The sequence below is a fragment of the Centruroides vittatus genome, unplaced genomic scaffold, assembly GCF_030686945.1.
Source record: "Centruroides vittatus isolate TY-2023 unplaced genomic scaffold, ASM3068694v2 scaffold_2931, whole genome shotgun sequence".
Lineage (NCBI taxonomy): Eukaryota > Metazoa > Arthropoda > Arachnida > Scorpiones > Buthidae > Centruroides > Centruroides vittatus.
The window spans coordinates 500934-518724 of NW_027122696.1; the positions used below are offsets into that span (position 1 = coordinate 500934).

The following is a 17791-nucleotide window of genomic DNA, read 5'->3' on the forward strand; positions in this document are numbered from 1 at the left end:
GATAAGACAGATGGACTACTTGAACAATTAACAAAATAACGTTTATTATACACTAACCTACGATACAAATAGCTAAACCTACGATTATATGCGGTTACATGAGGTTAATATACACTCCTATAGGGCGGCTGACCTACTGACCTAGCTCTGTCGCACTTCCGCAGAGAGAGAGAGAGTTTACAAAAAACTTTATAGCTACCTCGGAATTCGATGTTCATAGTAGCTGACATTCGTTCGATGGAGAGAGAGGAATTCAGAGGAAATTGTATCTTCTTTTTGTTGACTTGTATGGGCTGGGACAATCTGTTCATGGAGGTCCGTAGAACTTAGCACCTGGTAACTAATTCGACTTAGTATGCACGGACAACCGCACGGAATTTCGGTGTCTCTACCTTTTATACCTGATGCTTGGGAAAATGATCATGTGATCGACTATTGACAAGTCGAAGGTTAATTCCCAGCATAAGTTTCTTCGATGACGTTAAATACAGCTGCCTTTCTTTCACAATGAGATGTTTTCTTTTTGACATTTTGCTGTTAAAATTCCTCTCTGTTTATTTATAGAGAATGTCATTCGATCCGTTTTAGTGCGATGTTTTTCTCTAATAATCGCTGAAGGAAATAAATTTATGAAGTCGGAATTTTTGGACTATATTCTCTCCTTTTCCCGCTCAGGCTTGTAGAGAGGTCCGCGGGCTCACATATTGATTATTGTCAATCTGTGAGATGTCATAACAATAAAAATTTAAATAAACTAATAAGCAAGATAAAAAATTAATAAAAAAAAATTTTTCTAATAGTTTATGAGTTAGTTATACTTTCTATTTGCAAAATTTCCAAAAAATAACTATATATATCTGTAGTGCAGTTTGGTGATCGAATGAGTAGGATTGCCAATAAGATACTTAAAGAAATCAATATGAAAACTTATATTAGCAAGAATTAAAGTACACTTCCCATTCAAGTTGTTATTTGAGGCAAGTGTTAGTTGAAAGAACGTCAACTGCAGTTCAAATTTGTAAAAAAGTTTTACTATTATTTCATATTTCAAGTGAAGTAAATGACACGTTCATATTAGTCAAGTGATTTCGAGTTGCTTCAATTCAAGTAACTTGACTAATATGACAGAACTTTAAAAGAAAAATATTAGAAACCAAAAAGAGTCAAAATTAAAACAAGAGTTTATATGAGTGAACAATATATAATAATGTTATACTAAAGAATTTTACAGAAAAAACACCAATGAATAAAAACATCATGAAAATAAGCGAATATTTATTACGACATCGTCACAATGAAGGGCTGCAATTTTTACTTATTGTATTTGACTTTTGTGTAAATAATAGTTTTGCAAATGTGAATGATTAGATTATGACACTTGTGAATGAACAAAAAATACACTATTTACGAAAACGAACGTCATTGTATATTTTACATTAACAATGTAAAAAATTCTTTGATACCATGTTATAAAATAAAGTCTACTTAACTCACAGTAATAAACCCTAAACTGAGCGATTTACTATAAAAATCTTCTTATAAAGAATATTAGAAATTACTTAAATATTATATGTGGGCTCGAAGAACGAAAACGCTCATTGAGCCGAACATGTACTTCTGCTGAACAACAATTAAATATGCGTTACACTTTACGTTAAAACCTTTATTTCCGAGATGAATCTCGTAATATACCATAATTGGCGAGTAAAAACACTTCGGAAAATAATTGTATTTTACTCACCATTTTCTCTGCTACCTTTTGTAACTGCAAAAAAGTAAATCATCATTAACGTACAGAATATTTCTGCCTTCATTCTTGTTCTAGTGTATAATCAACGCAAATATTTTATTGACAACTATGACGTTTGTGTTTAGATGACAAGTATATTAGTGTTTGACGTGATGAGTGCCGATTAAACAGAACCAATCAAACTGCGCTGATGAAATGATTGTAAATTCTATTGACTATCGTTTTATTTTTATCAGGTGTCAACCTATTTTAAATGGACTAAACAAAAGAACAATCGAAATGAAATCGAGTACACATTAACTTGCCTTGTAAAATTGAAAATGCGGTAATTTCAGAGTCAGTTGCCTTTTCTTTATGAATAATTCCTACGATTATTAAGGCCCTGATTAATTATATACGATCTTCCTATGCGAACCGAAAGTCTCATTAGTTCAATTTAAGATTTACCCTAAAAGTAGTTTTCCTCTATTGCTAACTGTAAATGTTTTATGTACAAAGGAAAAAAAAAACTATTAATTTCCGGTGGAGAAAATATATTTTAAGTTTTATAAATTAAAAATTACAGCACAGCGGTGTGTGATTGTCACAATAAATTATTGATCATGTTACATTTAAGAATTATTTAAAAATGCATTTCTATACTTTTCATACCTTCTAGAAACTTTCAATAACAAACGCTTACAATAAAATAAAAAAATTCAATTGTCTTTCGATCGTAGTTTCTTTAGTAAATTTAAGAAAATCTTCAAACTTAAAGAAACAAAAATGATAAATACATTTCTCACAATTTTCACACAAGAAACGTCAATCTCTGATACAATCACCTGTTTAATCTGGTATCAACTTTTTTATTTTTACCGCAGAATTTTCATATTTTACGAATTTTCAAAATATTTTAATTACTATTTAATACAAAAAAACCAGAATGAATAAACAGTATTCTTGAAAATTTACGAAGATCCTCTGGTATAGAAAAGAAAAACAAACTAGTTGTTTGTTTCTTCTTCTTTCATTTATACAAACGAACAACAATTATTTATTTACATTTATGTATTGACAGCACCATATTAAAGATTGTACAGGTGGGAAGAAGGTCACTTAACACTCTTGCTACAAAATATAAAATATAGGAAAATAATGTACAGGTACTGTACATTGTTAAAACCATGTAACGTGGAAAACTCTAATCGTTCCAAGTAGGTCAATAAAATTTTTCAGCTATGAATTCCTCGTAATATTCTGATTTTTAATTATGGGGTTTTGTGTCGCATGATCACTTTCCATTTACAGTTTCGGAATTGCATTCAATTTGCCCGAATCAAGATGGATACCTTGCGTGTAACTCACATCAATCCGTTTATCCTTTGATGTAATATGTTTCTGACATGAGCCAATTATTTTTGAGAACATTCTATGTTCTGTAGCAAGGGTGTTAAGTGACTATTCTCCCATTCTCTGAGTTTTTTTGTAATCCTTTTGAGTTATGTGCAAAATTAGCTGCTTTTATCGGGTTTCATCATAAAATTTAGTAAACATTTTGCCAGAAAAACCAATAGAAATAGTAAACGATTAGGTCGATGAAATCTTTAATTTAATCAGTGTCTGACAAAAACTTCAATCGGCACATGATATTCCTACAGTTCATTTCTAAGTCAGTGGTGTATTAGTAAACAATAAGTGTATTAAAGTCAGTAAATGCGTATAATTATTTATCAATAAGAAATAAAAATAACGTAAATAAAAGTGTACAAATACATACTTTTATTAGGGAGAGAGTACTTGCTTACCTATTTATTAAATGTATAGTTAAAAAAAAATTTAAATAATCTAATTTAAACAGTCAAGAAAATTTATAGAATTAAAGTTTTTCTTTATTATTAGACTACATAACCGTATTTGTCTGGTTAAATGTTATAATGTCATTATTATTAATATTATTATTCTGTAAATTTCTTCGAAACTAGGAATTGTATTTAGACAGTGATTACTGTTTTTGAATTAAATTTTGTAATTGAATGTAACTTTTATTATTTTCATCATTTTTGTCTTTATCTGCTTTAATAAAATGAAATCTGTAAATAAATTTTTTTAAAACAATTTTAAAAAGCAGTTAAAACATTTTTACACGATTATAGAATAACTATAATTAAAGAAATTGATTTAATTAAGGCAAAAATTCTACGTTTTGTCTGATATTGATTTTATCAAAACATCATGTTTACGAGCAATTATTAATTGACATTGTTACAATGCCGGGCTGCTATTTTTAATTACATTTTTAACTTATTTCGTTTAAATCATATTATCTTTACTTTAAGTTAGTAATATTTTGCACCTGTACATCATTTTGTCGTTGTTAAAAATAGAGTGATGTCCGTCATCCATCTATCTAATTTCACTGGAAAAAATTAAATTGAAATAACTTGACTACCTCTGTATAGCGAAAGTTCATCTATAATTAGTTGAGGCCTTACGATTTTTTCAATTGGAAAATTATTCAGAAACTTTAATTAAAAGAAAATCAATAGTTTTAATTAAACTTAATTTATTATAATGCACAAGAATAATTTTTAATTCTATCGCGTGCGACATTAGTTATAAAAAAGACGTGAATTACTCCTGTTGTTACGAAAATGGAAATCGAATTTTACTTTCATGGCTGTTATATATAACAGAGAAAAAGTGTGATGATCGATAAAAGATAACTCTTCCGAGATTTCTTCATTTGTAATTTTAAAACTCCTTCAAACATCTAGAAATAAAATAAAACGTGGGTGTAACATTAGTATGTATGGAGGTAATCTGTTAAGGACACGATATTTGTCTCCTTTCATTGAAGCTTAATAAATTTTTTGCTTTTTGTTGATAATTTCTGAAATTTTGCAGAGATGTTTGTGTACTAGAGAAATTAATACTTTTAACATTAGTGGCTAACACCCATCACTACTGTGAAAATAAAACTTTTTATCAATTAATAATAGTAGAAAATATAAAATTTTTTAAAACAAAACGTGGTAACAGATGGCGCCACCAAAATTTTAAATGAAATCGAGACAGTTGAGTAAGTCGTTTCTGGTTTATTTTCAAAAACAAAACTCTCGGATCAATGACAAAATTTTGTATTATAACATGTAAATTACAATATATCAAATGTGGACGAATTGCGGGCGTTCTTTTTTACCATTACCACGGCTCCTGTTAGGAAGGATGGATATACATGTTACAATTTTTACTATTATCTACGTAATATGTGTATCATCGGTTATATCAACTCTTCCCGAACGAATTCATATATATTGTAATATCGTATTCTCTTCCTTATTATATAACCACTACAATTGTTCACAAACGGGGAAAATTGTGTCAATGATGAAAATGTCTTGCAAACAGTGAAGACAAAAACAGAAACTGGGTACTGGCTTTTGCTTTTTAATTAAGGCTTTTTTGTTGTAGAAAAACAATTCAGATCACATACGGAACAAATGTGAAAAATCCCTTATGAATATATTACAAATGTATTTCGTGCAATATTATACATTTTATATTTTACTTAACGGAAGAATTGCACAAAGTAATGAGAATTTATTATAATACAATGTAAACTTTTTTTTAAATAAGGGGAACAAATTTAGATAATGAAGCTCGGCATTGTGACGATGACACAAGAAATACTTGCTCGCTGTTTTCTGCGTTACGAATGGATCCCCTCGCATGATACATGCATCATTTTCAAATAGTATAAAAATAAAATGTTTCTTTCTGATAGTCTGTCCATGAATTATAAGTGAATTTTCATATACTGAATCGTTTTACAATTTAACACACCATAGAAAAACGGTTTTCATCCGTAAAAATATCTGAGTCGTCTGGCGAGACTTTTTTGTATTTGTTTTTTTTTTGCTGCTAGTTGTTTATTTATAAACAGTCGTAATTTACACTGCATTTTAATGTTTTCCAAAACTAGTGTATCGGGCAGGGTGCCCCAGCTTGCTTCGTTTGATTTTATTAGTGAGTTCTGTGCGTCTATTTTAGGCTTATTGTGCCTTTCGATTGCGCTCATTCATTTTGCGCTTTAACGAATCCTCAGGGGAAGCGGTTACTGAACCTCCCAGTGGTCCTGCCCGCAAGTAGCCCCTAGTGGGCGAAACTAATCAGTAACTGCGCTTGTTCAACACGTTTGAAAAGAGTCCTTTTAAGGACTATGGCCAAAAGGCCAAAATCTTCAGAAACGGACGACGAGACGTCGTCCCTCGAGATGAAGTGTCTCTCGAGTCAGAGAGAGTGATTCGTGCGGAAAGTATCCGCGATAAAATCAAGGAATATATGGTGGAAAACAGCGCTTGCAAGATGACCCAAAAGCACACAGTGTTCATCTGCGAGAAGATCGAGATGATCATAGATTTGGTAAGGCAGAGCGAAGAAGATCCGCTGCGAATTGCAATGGACGACATTAACCAAAAACTGGACAAAATCCTTACAACGCCAACAGCAGCACCAGTGCAAAGTTATGCACAAGCGGTTGCGAAGACAGCGAAGCAGAAGCCCAAAGAAATAATACTAGTAGAACCCGAACAAGAGGGTGAAGATCCAGAACGAACTAAAGATCGTTTAAAGAAGAACGTAGACCCACGACAGCTCGGAGTGGGAATTCAAGCCATGAGAAAACTGCGACGCGGCGGCGTGGCAATTGAAGTCGGCTCTGAGGAAGAAAAGAAGAAGCTAAGAAAAGAAATAGAAGAAAAGACTGGTTTGAAGACTAGAGAGCCAGCGAAGAGAAGACCCCGTATAGTTATCTATGGAGTTGCCAGGGACACTCCGAAAGAAGAAGTACTGGAATGTTTGTATGAACAGAATGACATACTAAACTGCAATCTGAATACTAATGAATTTAAAAGTGAAGTAGAACTGAAATTTAAATATGGTAGCCGAGAAAAACGGACAGTCAATTGGGTGGCTGAAGTCAGCCCAAGGGGCCGCCAAGTACTGTCGCCCAAAAAGAAAATCAATCTAGGCTGGTCTAGATGTGGCTTGGAAGAATATATAAATGTCACCCAGTGTTATAAGTGTTGCAAAATCGGGCATATAGCTAAAAACTGCACGGAAAAGGATATAGTCTGCAGCCAATGTGGACAAAACCATAGGTACAAAGACTGCCCGAATAAAGGCCGTGCTGAATGCTGCAATTGTAGGCGGGAGAAACTTAAAGAAACAGGTCACAATGCGTGCGACAAAAAGTGTCCCTTGATACAAAAAGTAAGACGAATGATAATTTCTAAGATAGACTATGGCTGTAACTAATCAAGAACAGTTTAAAACGATCAAAGTTTTACAAGTAAATACGCAGAAATCAATAGGGGCAACTACAGCGTTGTGCAAGATAATGGAGAAGGTAGATGTCGCACTTGTTCAAGAGCCCTACTGTCGTAGAGGCACTCCGGGCTGCCTGAGAACGTCGTACCGGACGCTGTTTGACAATAGTGAGATACCAAAAACTCTGATGATAGTTAACAACAGATCAATCCCAGTGCTATACTACACACAATGGAGTAACAAGAGCATGACCTGTATTGAAGTGGGACACGGAAGAAGTAGTATCGTTATGGTTACCGTTTACTGCCCGATAACAGAGGACCTTGGTCCATTATTGAGTGAGCTGGATGAATTGATTAGAAACTTTAAGCATAAGTGTATAATAATCGGAGGAGACCTTAACGCCCACTCACAAATGTGGGGCGATCCCGGCAACGATGAGCGAGCTGACCTTTTGCTCGACTTTGTGAGCGCTAATGAACTGCACATAGTGAATGATCCTAACTCCCAGCCTACTTTTGATGGCCCAAGGGGCCATAGCTGGATTGATATCACGATGTGCAACACCAGAGCTTTAAGGCTAATCCAAAGTTGGGTCGTGGCTCCGATTACCAGCCTAAGCGACCATAATTACATCTTTATGGAAATCGGACAGTGCAATTGGATGGAAGAGGAACAAACGGCACATTATGCCATCAATAAGGCCGACTGGACGCTCTTCCAGATGAAACTGGAAGAAACGATAGAAAAGCTTAAGTCTGGACAATATATCACATAGTATAGAAGCAGAAGACAGCATAACTAGGTTTCATAACAGGGTTATTGACATATGCAATGAGACTATTCCGAAAAAAATAAACAAGACGAGAGCAGTCCCGTGGTGGACTAAAGAACTGGGCGAGATGCGGAGAGTAAACAATCAACTCCGTAGAAGGTATCAGAGAACAAGAAACAACCAAGAAAGACATAGAAAGCGAAGTGAATATATGGACCATTGCCAGGCCTATAAGCAGAAGATAAAGGATGTTAAAATAAAATCATGGAGAGAGTTCTGCACTAGCAGTTCAACCAAACCATGGAATTACATCTATAAGGCGTGCGCGGGAAAGCTGAAGCTACCGCAATACCTTACAGCCTTGAAAGTAACTGAAGAGTATACAGAGGGATATGTGAAAACAGTACAAGCGTTGATGACGGGGTTTTTCCCGGAGGATGACCCCGCAAGCGACACGACCGAGCATATACAAATAAGAGAGGAAGTATGCACTACATACACAGGGTCGATGGACCCGATGTTTACCGAAGAAGAGATTAACAATGCCGTACAACGGCTCAAACCAGGCAAAGCACCTGGACATGATGGTGTGGTGGCAGAAACAATGCACAAAATTTGGAATATCAACCCCAGTTACCTCAGCAAAATATACAACTTATGCCTCAAGTTTGGAATCTTTCCTAAAATCTGGAAGATAGCCAAGTTGGTCATCATACCAAAGAGCGACCAAGCAGAAAAAAGCCTGGTCAAAAGTTACAGGCCCCTTAGCCTGCTACCAGTGATGGGAAAAGTCTTGGACTTCCTCATCAGCCAGAGGATTTATGTCCTCTGGCTGATGAGGATTTATGAATTTATGTCCTCAACATCTCGAGGACATAAATTTCCTCAGTCCAAAGCAGCACGGTTTCCTTCCGAATAGGTCAACGGAGGACGTCATCTGCAAGGCCATCAATGCTATAAAAAGTACATTAGACAAGAATAAGTATTGTTGCAGTATAAGTTTGGACATACAAGGGGCCTTTGACCATGCGTGGTGGACCCTTATCCTAAAGACGCTGAGAAAAGCAAGCTGTCCCGTGAACATCTATGAAGTAGTCAATGACTACTTAAGCGATAGAAAAGTCATCTATAATGCTAACGGCTCAAATATACATAAGATACTCAGCAGAGGCTGCCCTCAGGGGTCTAACTCGGGACCTCTATTCTGGAGTATAGTGTACGACAGTTACTTGAAAACGAACAAAGGAGAAGGCATTACTGAGTTAGCGTACGCTGATGATACAATAATAATATACAGCTCAAACTCAAGAAGAAAAATAGAAAACACTGGTGACAAAGTTCTAAATCTAATAACAAAGAGGGATAAAGAACTCAAGCTCTACATTAACCCCCAAAAGACAAGAGCGATCATATTCACAAGAGGAAGAACTCCCGACCTATATAAGAGACCACCAATAATAAAGATGGAAGGACATAACATAAAAGTGGAAAAAGAAATGAAATACTTGGGAGTGGTGTTGGATCACCGTTTAACATGGTTGCCACATGCTACTTACGTACGGACAATCTGTACAAGCCTATTTAACGCTCTAGCAAGAGTGGCCAAAGTGAAGTGGGGACTAAAGAGTGAAGCTATTGCAACAATCTATAATGGGGCATTTATACCAAAGATAACTTATGCAGCAGGTGCTTGGTATGAAGCCGCTGAAAAAGGAACTATCAAAAGAAAGCTAAGGAGTGCACAGAGGGTTGCACTATTAAGAATGACTAAAGCATTCCGCACTACCTCCACGGAAGCTTTGATGGTGATTGCCAGGACAACACCAATAGACTTAGTTCTTCAGGAAAAAGCTAAAAGTTATAAGTGTAGAAGAGGACACCCAATAAGCATAAGTGACCAGATATATCATGAGAGGGATTACGAGAGGCAGCCTACGGCCGCCATGTTATCTAAACTCTATAATCGCAAAGCTATTAAACTTGCGGAAGAAGAGGATAGAGATGAAATAGAAATTTACACTGATGGGTCTAAGGTTGAGAACAGAGTGGGAGCATCGTTCATTGTAATAAAAGATAAAGAGGAAATTCATCAAGCTCAATATAGGTTAGACGATAGATGCTCTGTGTATCAAGCAGAACTGTTCGCCATTCTCCAATCCATAAAATGGATTCTCTCCACCAGTGTTTCTGTCCCAGTGATAATAAACACAGATAGTCAAGCTGCAATCTACACACTGCGGCAATTCACTGATAAAAACATAATGGCCATGGAAGTCAAGAGTATCATAGAGGAACACGATCTTAAAATCAAAGTGAGATGGGTAAAAGCCCATATTGGAATTGAAGGGAATGAGAGAGCAGATGCTCTCGCCAAAGAAGCCACTCTACTTACTGATGTCTCCTATGATAAAATCCCAATGTCATATATTAAAAGACTGCTACGGCAGGAATCAATTGATGAATGGCAAGAGGAGTGGAGTTATAGCGAGAAGGGACGGCATACATTCTGGCTGCTCCCAAATATTGAAGAGAGAATAAACGAATTAAAATGGCTTCCACAGGATTATACCATTACACAGCTATTTCTAACCACTGTAACACAAAAGAATATTTGAGAAAGATCGGCAAGCAACAAGAAATATCTTGTGAATGCAGTAAAGGTGACCACAGCCTTGAGCACGTTATACAAGAATGTACAAAGTATGAGAGAGAAAGACTACAGTTACAGCTCCTTGCTAAAGAGACCATTAATGCCACTAACTTGGACTTATACATGATAATCCGGACCAAAGACATGATCCAAGAGGTGAGAACCTTCACGCGGAGAGTACTGTCGTGAATGAGGGAGCGAGTTGCTCCCCTGGCGACAAGTGTTGCAATTTTGTAGAGGCAGGATGCCTATGTATTATATGTAAATAACTCTTTTTATGTATGTTTTATGGCATTATGTGTTAAATTGAAGTTCGAATAAAGAAAATGTCTCCCTTGTGGTGCGAGTAGCGGTACAAGGGTGTTACTGATCCCCAAAAGGGGAAATGATGATTACCCAATGAAAAGAAAAAAAAAACTAGTGTATCAATCTTTCCTTGCAGATATCTTCTCTTACCAACTCTCATCAAATGTGAAACTTTAAGCCAATGCAAACTCAAACGCTAAAGATTTTAACTGAAGAAAAAATTTCTTAAAATGTCTTTCAAACTTTCACTCCATAATCGCATAATTTTTTATGTTGAAAGTTTGTAATCACCATATATTCGCAACTATCTCTTGTTCGGTTTGTTTTTCGTTTATTTCTTTTGTATATTTAAGAAAAGACATTCTATTTATATTGACGAATAACTGTGCCTTCGGTAAACTACATCTCCCGGAATCATATAATAATAAGAAATAATAAAGAGATACATCTTCAGCCGCTTTTCTTAGTGTTGTAAGTCTTCTTTTCACTTTGTTTACATGTTTTCATTACGTATCTTTTTTAAATTAAAAAAAACCCATAACGCCATTTTCTTCTCTTTGGTTACTATTTACTATGACATACCATAATGAATATTGTTTACATATGTAAAGTGAATATAAACATATTTTATTAGCACATATTCTATCTGGACGTATCAACAAATTTTACTTTTCGACATTAAAAATATATTAATCAGCAGAATTTCAATGGGCAGTTACGATTTTTCTTTAACTTCACTCACAAGATAAGCGGGTTAAGAACTATATAAAGATGCATTGATGATATTTCGTATCGCTTGTTTCGAAAGGTATTATGTTTCTTGAAACTACTTGTTCTTGTTACGACTAGCTCCATTCTTTTCGTTACTAGTACAATCCTTACAAATAAATTTTCTACGATACATGCTACATGCATATAATGTAAGCGAGTTGTGTTTGCTAATTAATTTTCTTTGTGATATGCACGTGAATTTGTTGGTTTAGCGATCAGCTTAGTCTTAAGCATGCAACAATACTAATACTCTGTAGGAACTAGCAATCAATGTGGTTTGAAATAAGTCAGCTGAATACAATCAAGGTTGATTAATTTAGAATGCCAAGTTGAATGGTTTTACTTGTGAGTCACACTGATGTCACCACAAACCTACAGTATCTAATCATAGAACTGTTTAGAAGTGTGGAATTGTCACGTCATAAGTATAACCTTGAACAGTTTTTTAGCTATTATCTTAAAATCTTATACATTGTACTACCATTATTTAACAAACTTACGAATTTGTATTTATATTCACTACTATGTGTGTTAAGAGACACAAGGCTTTTTTACAATTTTAATATAAGAAACTTATAATATGTTTTATTGTACAGCCGACAGAAGAGGTTGCCTAAGACCGAAACGCGTATCGGCATATGGAAGAACCGAAATACGGACGTAAAAAAGCCTTGTGTCTCTTAATACACCTAGTAGTGAATATAAATACAAATTAAGAGAAGACACGGTCTCGGAATACATATTTATAGCAAACTTACTAATTTCTAGTACATACGTGGTATCAGAGTGCACAGAGTCAAAGTAGTTCATAATGTATTAGTAAAGTAACGTAACAGTAATATTTACTATTAAACAGCTTACTGTTTAATAGTAGTTCGAATTTTAATTACATATAATAATAACCTAAATTATTAGCCTTAATATAGATTAGAAAAAAATGTCACAGTCACTTATTTGCAATAGAGGGTAATATGAAATTTAACTAGTAATTATTTTGGTTTTAGAAATTTAAATAAGATTTAAATTACACTCATTGACATAAAAATTAGCGCATTAATGAGGAGTTGTCGTCTCTCTGCGAAAGTTGGCACGCAGATAAGTCTTAAGCTGATATAGAAATGATTAAAGTTATAGCGTGATGGATCATTGCGTAATCCTTACAGAGGGCATAATGTTCGTACCACTTTGCATATAGGAAAAGAGCGCAAAAACAACCTGTCTGTAATTTATCTGTTGCGCAGAAATTCTGTATTATTAGAAATACCTTCACATCGCAATCGAAGTGTATGTGAACAACTAACCGATTTTGATAAGAAGAGGGTCATGAAGTTAAAAAAAGACAGGTCGTTATTTTTCCGAATAGCCTGCTACCTAGGCCATTCTGACAACACTGTGAGGAGGCGTTGCGACCGGTGATGGAGGATAGCTCGCACACACGCATCTATGCTCAGAACGCCATCAGCAGGCCATTAGCCGAAAAAAATGTTTGGTCTGCCAAAAAGCACGCCCACAGCCTTCCGTATGGTTGTCCAATCCAGACACTAATGTGCGATGGTTACAAGTTCGGGTCTACACGCATTACCTCGAGGTGCCTTAGTGATGAGCATCTGGTTTCGAGGAAGTCATTATGTGTGCTCCAATGACAGCCAGCCACAGTCGTCTTCATTCGGAGTGGTGTTTTACCCAACGCGATTAGACCGCAATGGAATAAAACCGGGTCAACTGCAGCAACGAATGCTGATTCAGTTTGGGCACAGACGATGGCCGTGTTCGTGTCTGGTGACTCCGTAGTGAATGCTTTAAGTTTTTCTATGATTTGGAGCGGCGGCTGTTGTGATGGTCCAGGACTGCTTTAGACCTGGCCAACCCGAATTGTTTCGCGGGTCACTTTAATGACGCGTAACATTACAATGGGCCAAACTTTAGGCAAACATGCTTTTAAAAATAGCAAAACAAATAGAAAATGAATAAGATTTTATTGTTATACGAAAAGTTCGTAATCGCAGTTGTATATTATAACAATGACATAGGAAAATATTCATTTATATAAATTTTTTGGTATTTATTAATGTATATATATAATCGAGACGAGTTGATGATCATGATGATAATAATAATAATAATAATGTTAAACAACACGCAATATGGTTACAATATCAGACACGAAAAAACAACGCAGTTTACACTGTCACATCTCATGTACATGGATGACATAAAACTTTATGCATCCACACAAAAACAACTTCATCAACTCCTACAAATCACACATTCATACACCAAAGACATACAAATAAAATTTGGCCTAGATAAATGCAAAACACTTCACATAGAAAAAGGAATCCTGAAGAAAGAAGATTTTGTGCTTGGAAATGGAGACGTTATTGAATCCATGGAAGAGAGCGAGTTCTACAAGTATTTAGGATTCGAACAGGCCAAACTAACAGAACATACACAAATAAAGCAAAGGTTAATTAAAGAATACCAAAGTAGGTTAAATGCTATTCTCAGAACAGAGTTAAATGCAAAACACACAGTTCAAGCAATAAACACATATTTCATCCCAGTACTCACATATTCTTTTGAAGTTATACATTAGATTCACAAAGATCTTGAGCAACTTCAAAGGAAAACAAGAACAACACTTACTAAGAATAAACAACATCATTTTAAATCCGCCACAGAAAGATTAACCTTTTCACGTAAAAATGGCGGACGTGGCCTGATTGACATAGTTAACCTTCACTACGAACAAATACAGTCACTGCGAGAGTTTTTCTACAAAAAACAAGAAACATCACAATTACATAAAGCAGTAATCTAGCAGACTCAAATAACACACTATTAAACTTACACTCACATCATATGGACACAACACAACATATAAAAAGCATAGACACCATTAAGCAATCGTGGGCGCAAAAGGCCCTTCATGGCAGGCATCCTTATGATCTGGCCCAGGATTTTGTTGACAAAACTGCGTCAAACAGCTGGTTAGCACGGGAATGCCACTTTGGGGAGACAGAAGGATTCTTGATTGCCATACAGAATCAGGTCATAAATACTAAAAACTACATAAAACACATACTCAAAGATACAACACTCACAAATGAAACATGCAGATAATGACGCGTCATGCCAGAAACTGTACAACACATCACTTCTGGTTGCAAGATCTTGGCACAGACAGATTATTTACACAGACATAATCAAGTAGATAATATAATATACCAAGACCTTGCAAAGAAACACAAATTCGTAGACATCCACGAGCCATACTACAAATACATTCCACAGACAGTATTGGAAAACAACACGCACAAAATGTACTACGACAGAGCCATAATCACAGATAAAACAATTTAGATGATCGAAAACGTTAGTTAAGTACTCGTTAATGTTAGTACTTAGTACCGGAAATTCGAAAAAAAGGCTTAAGAAGGTATAATGGACATCATATGTACCAGTATGAGGATTGTTTCTAAAACAATTTACCACAACAGACCAGACATCACACTTATTGGCAAACACAATAAAATCACATACATTATAGACATAAAGGTTCGACTTCTGTACTGGTGTGAGCAAATAATTCACATTCAACCTTTTAAAAACCAGTAATAAAACTTTGAAAACAGTCGTTTTCGACCGTTAACTCAGTCTTCATCAGGTTCTAACTATTGAGATTCAAAACTGTTCCAGAACGTATTCAAATTTTCGAATAGAACCGTTGCGCATTCGTGTTACGTGTTGGCATGCGTAATACGTGTGGCGCAAAACACAACGAAATTACAATCCATATACAAACGAATTAAATGGAGCTATGGGGAACATCTCCTTCGTAACAAAACTTCCAAGCTTGAGAAATGTTACACGCATCTTTAGAATTGATGCAGGTTGTGTGCAGTCCAGCCTTGTATATTTCCAGACTTTCCAGGGATCGCAGATGGTCCAATCGGTGGGATATTTTAATCAATTTCGCGTTTTGCAGATCAGCACTTATGCCCGGGGTCGAGGCATAAGCAGAGAGAATAGTGGTGCCTCTGTTGTGGTCGATATCATATTTATGCTCGCGTAGACGCTTGTCGAGCGACCGTTTCGTTGAACCGATGTATACAAGCTCTGTTTGGAATCTGCTATCTCATAATGGAACAGAGTATACCCCCGGTGCCATTCTTTTATCTACGATGTCCTTGGAATTGCGCATGAGGTCATATATAGTGTTACGTTTCTTGTAAGCGATCTTTTTGTTAGTGTATGCGGCAATTTCCCTTTAAATGGAGTCTAGGTGTTTATTATATTCAACTACTACAAGTGCTTGAGTGGTATTGGAGTCGTTAGTGCGTGTGTTGGTATCGTCAGTACGATGCAAATGTGCAGACGCAAGGTTATGAACTAATGTACGGCTATAGCCGTGTCTTGTGGCTATGATCTGGATGCGCTCTAATTCAGATATGGTGTCCTCGATTCTGGAGTGGTGCGTGAAGGCTCTTTTCGTAAGGGCACGGAAGGCAGCTACCTTGTAAGAGAAGGGGTCCTCCGAAACGGCAGGGATGAATAATGGAGTGTAGCATGGTTTGTAATGGACTTTAGTGGATATTGTGTTGCCATCTATTTGCATATGGATGTCTAAGAAGTTTGCATTTGTGTTGCTTATTTGGTCAAGCTTGATGTGGAGTCCATATGGGTTGTTGTTCATTGCATCGATGAATCTATTTATATTGGGCTTAGTTTTCCATAAGATAAAGATATCATCGACGTACCACCTAAAAATATGTATATCTGAATTAAAGAGGGGTATGATTCTTTGTTCCAGTTTTCTAATGACCAACTCGCATAAATCGCCCGACAGCGGGCTGCCCATCGAAACGTTACGTTTCTGCAGATATGTTTTGTCGTCGAAACGGAAAAAGGAAGTGTTGCACAGAATGTCGGCTAGTTCCAGGACTAGTTTACGGTGCGCTCCGTGCGATGTTAGTAAGAGATCTCTAATCGCGCAAAAGCACGGTTGGATTTTTATCGACGGGTACAATGAAACGAAATCGAGAACAGTGATGTATGCACGGTCCGTTACGTTGAGGGGTCTCAATACGTATAATAATTCTTGTGGGTTCCTGACTGTCCATGGATAATTGTTTAAGTCGTGAATTATGCGCTTGTGCACCGCCGCATCCAGCTCTCTAGTGGGGGATCTTGCCTTGTCAAGGACAGGTCTTAAGGATGGCGTATCTTTGTGCGTTTTAGCGAACGCGAATAGCCTGGGGGTATCAGGGGAAGGTAACACTGCTCTGCTAAGGTTCAGCTCTCTGGCTAAACAAGTTTGTGTAAATCTTTTCACACGTGCTTGTAGCTTGTTGACAAATCCATCATCGATGCGTTCACATTCTGTGTCGTTGATGTATGTTTGCATCATGGAAGTGTATGTTTCATTCTTCAATAACAGGAGAGCCTTGCTTTTGTCCACCTTGAGGACGATTATGTTATGGTCTTCTAACCATTTTTTGGATTTGGTGACCTGCTTCCAAATCGTATCCTTTTGTTTCCGGTTGTTAGCAGCTATTATCTTGAAGGCAGATTTCCATCGGTAATATTCCTTGTGTACGTCATTCATTCCAGAAATGAGGTTTTCGACGTCAGGCATGATCTTTTCCTGTCGTATGTAGGGACCAGGTGGTGCACACATAAAACCATACGTTAAGAAATGGAGGAGGAAATCAGGTGGTGAGATGTTGTCCCAGCATATCAAGGATGAATGTTGTAGTGATCCACGCGGTCTTTGTTTGTTAAGAATCCACTGGAATTTCTTTTCATAATGTCTGGAGAAATTTCTTTCAAGCTTACATTGGAAAGTAACAATCCTAGTATGGATCGCCTGTAGTAATTCAGGATCCTGGTTGTGTATTTGATTTTCCACGTTGATTACGTCGATAAAAATCCAACCGTGCTTGTGCGCGATTAGAGATCTCTTACTAACATCGCACGGAGCGCACTGTAAACTAGTCCTGGAACTAGCCGACATTCTGTGCAACACTTCCTTTTTCGTTTCGACGACAAAACATATCTGCAGAAACGTAACGTTTCGATGGGCAGCCCGCTGTCGGGCGATTTATGCGAGTTGGTCATTAGAAAACTGGAACAAAGAATCATATTCCTCTTTAATTCAGATATACATATTTTTAGGTGGTACGTCGATGATATCTTTATCTTATGGAAAACTAAGCCCAATATAAAT

The 17791-nt window shown here is 36.3% G+C and overlaps 2 protein-coding genes across 2 annotated transcripts; one reads left to right on the top strand and one right to left on the bottom strand.

The window, feature by feature from the left end:
• Positions 1–9298: 9298 nt before the first annotated feature.
• LOC136987960 (uncharacterized) lies at positions 9299–10450 on the top strand. Its single transcript, XM_067285728.1, has one exon. The coding sequence runs from the start codon at positions 9299–9301 to the stop codon at positions 10448–10450; it is 1152 nt and encodes a 383-aa protein (XP_067141829.1).
• Positions 10451–15832: 5382 nt separating this feature from the next.
• LOC136987962 (uncharacterized) lies at positions 15833–17578 on the bottom strand. The gene has a single exon (XM_067285729.1). The coding sequence runs from the start codon at positions 17576–17578 to the stop codon at positions 15833–15835; it is 1746 nt and encodes a 581-aa protein (XP_067141830.1).
• Between the last annotated feature and the right edge of the window lie 213 nt (positions 17579–17791).

Coding starts and splice junctions, on each gene's coding strand:
- LOC136987960 (XM_067285728.1), top strand. CDS start 9,299: ATGGAAGGACATAACATAAAAGTGGAAAAAGAAATGAAATACTTGGGA.
- LOC136987962 (XM_067285729.1), bottom strand. CDS start 17,578: ATGTCGGCTAGTTCCAGGACTAGTTTACAGTGCGCTCCGTGCGATGTT.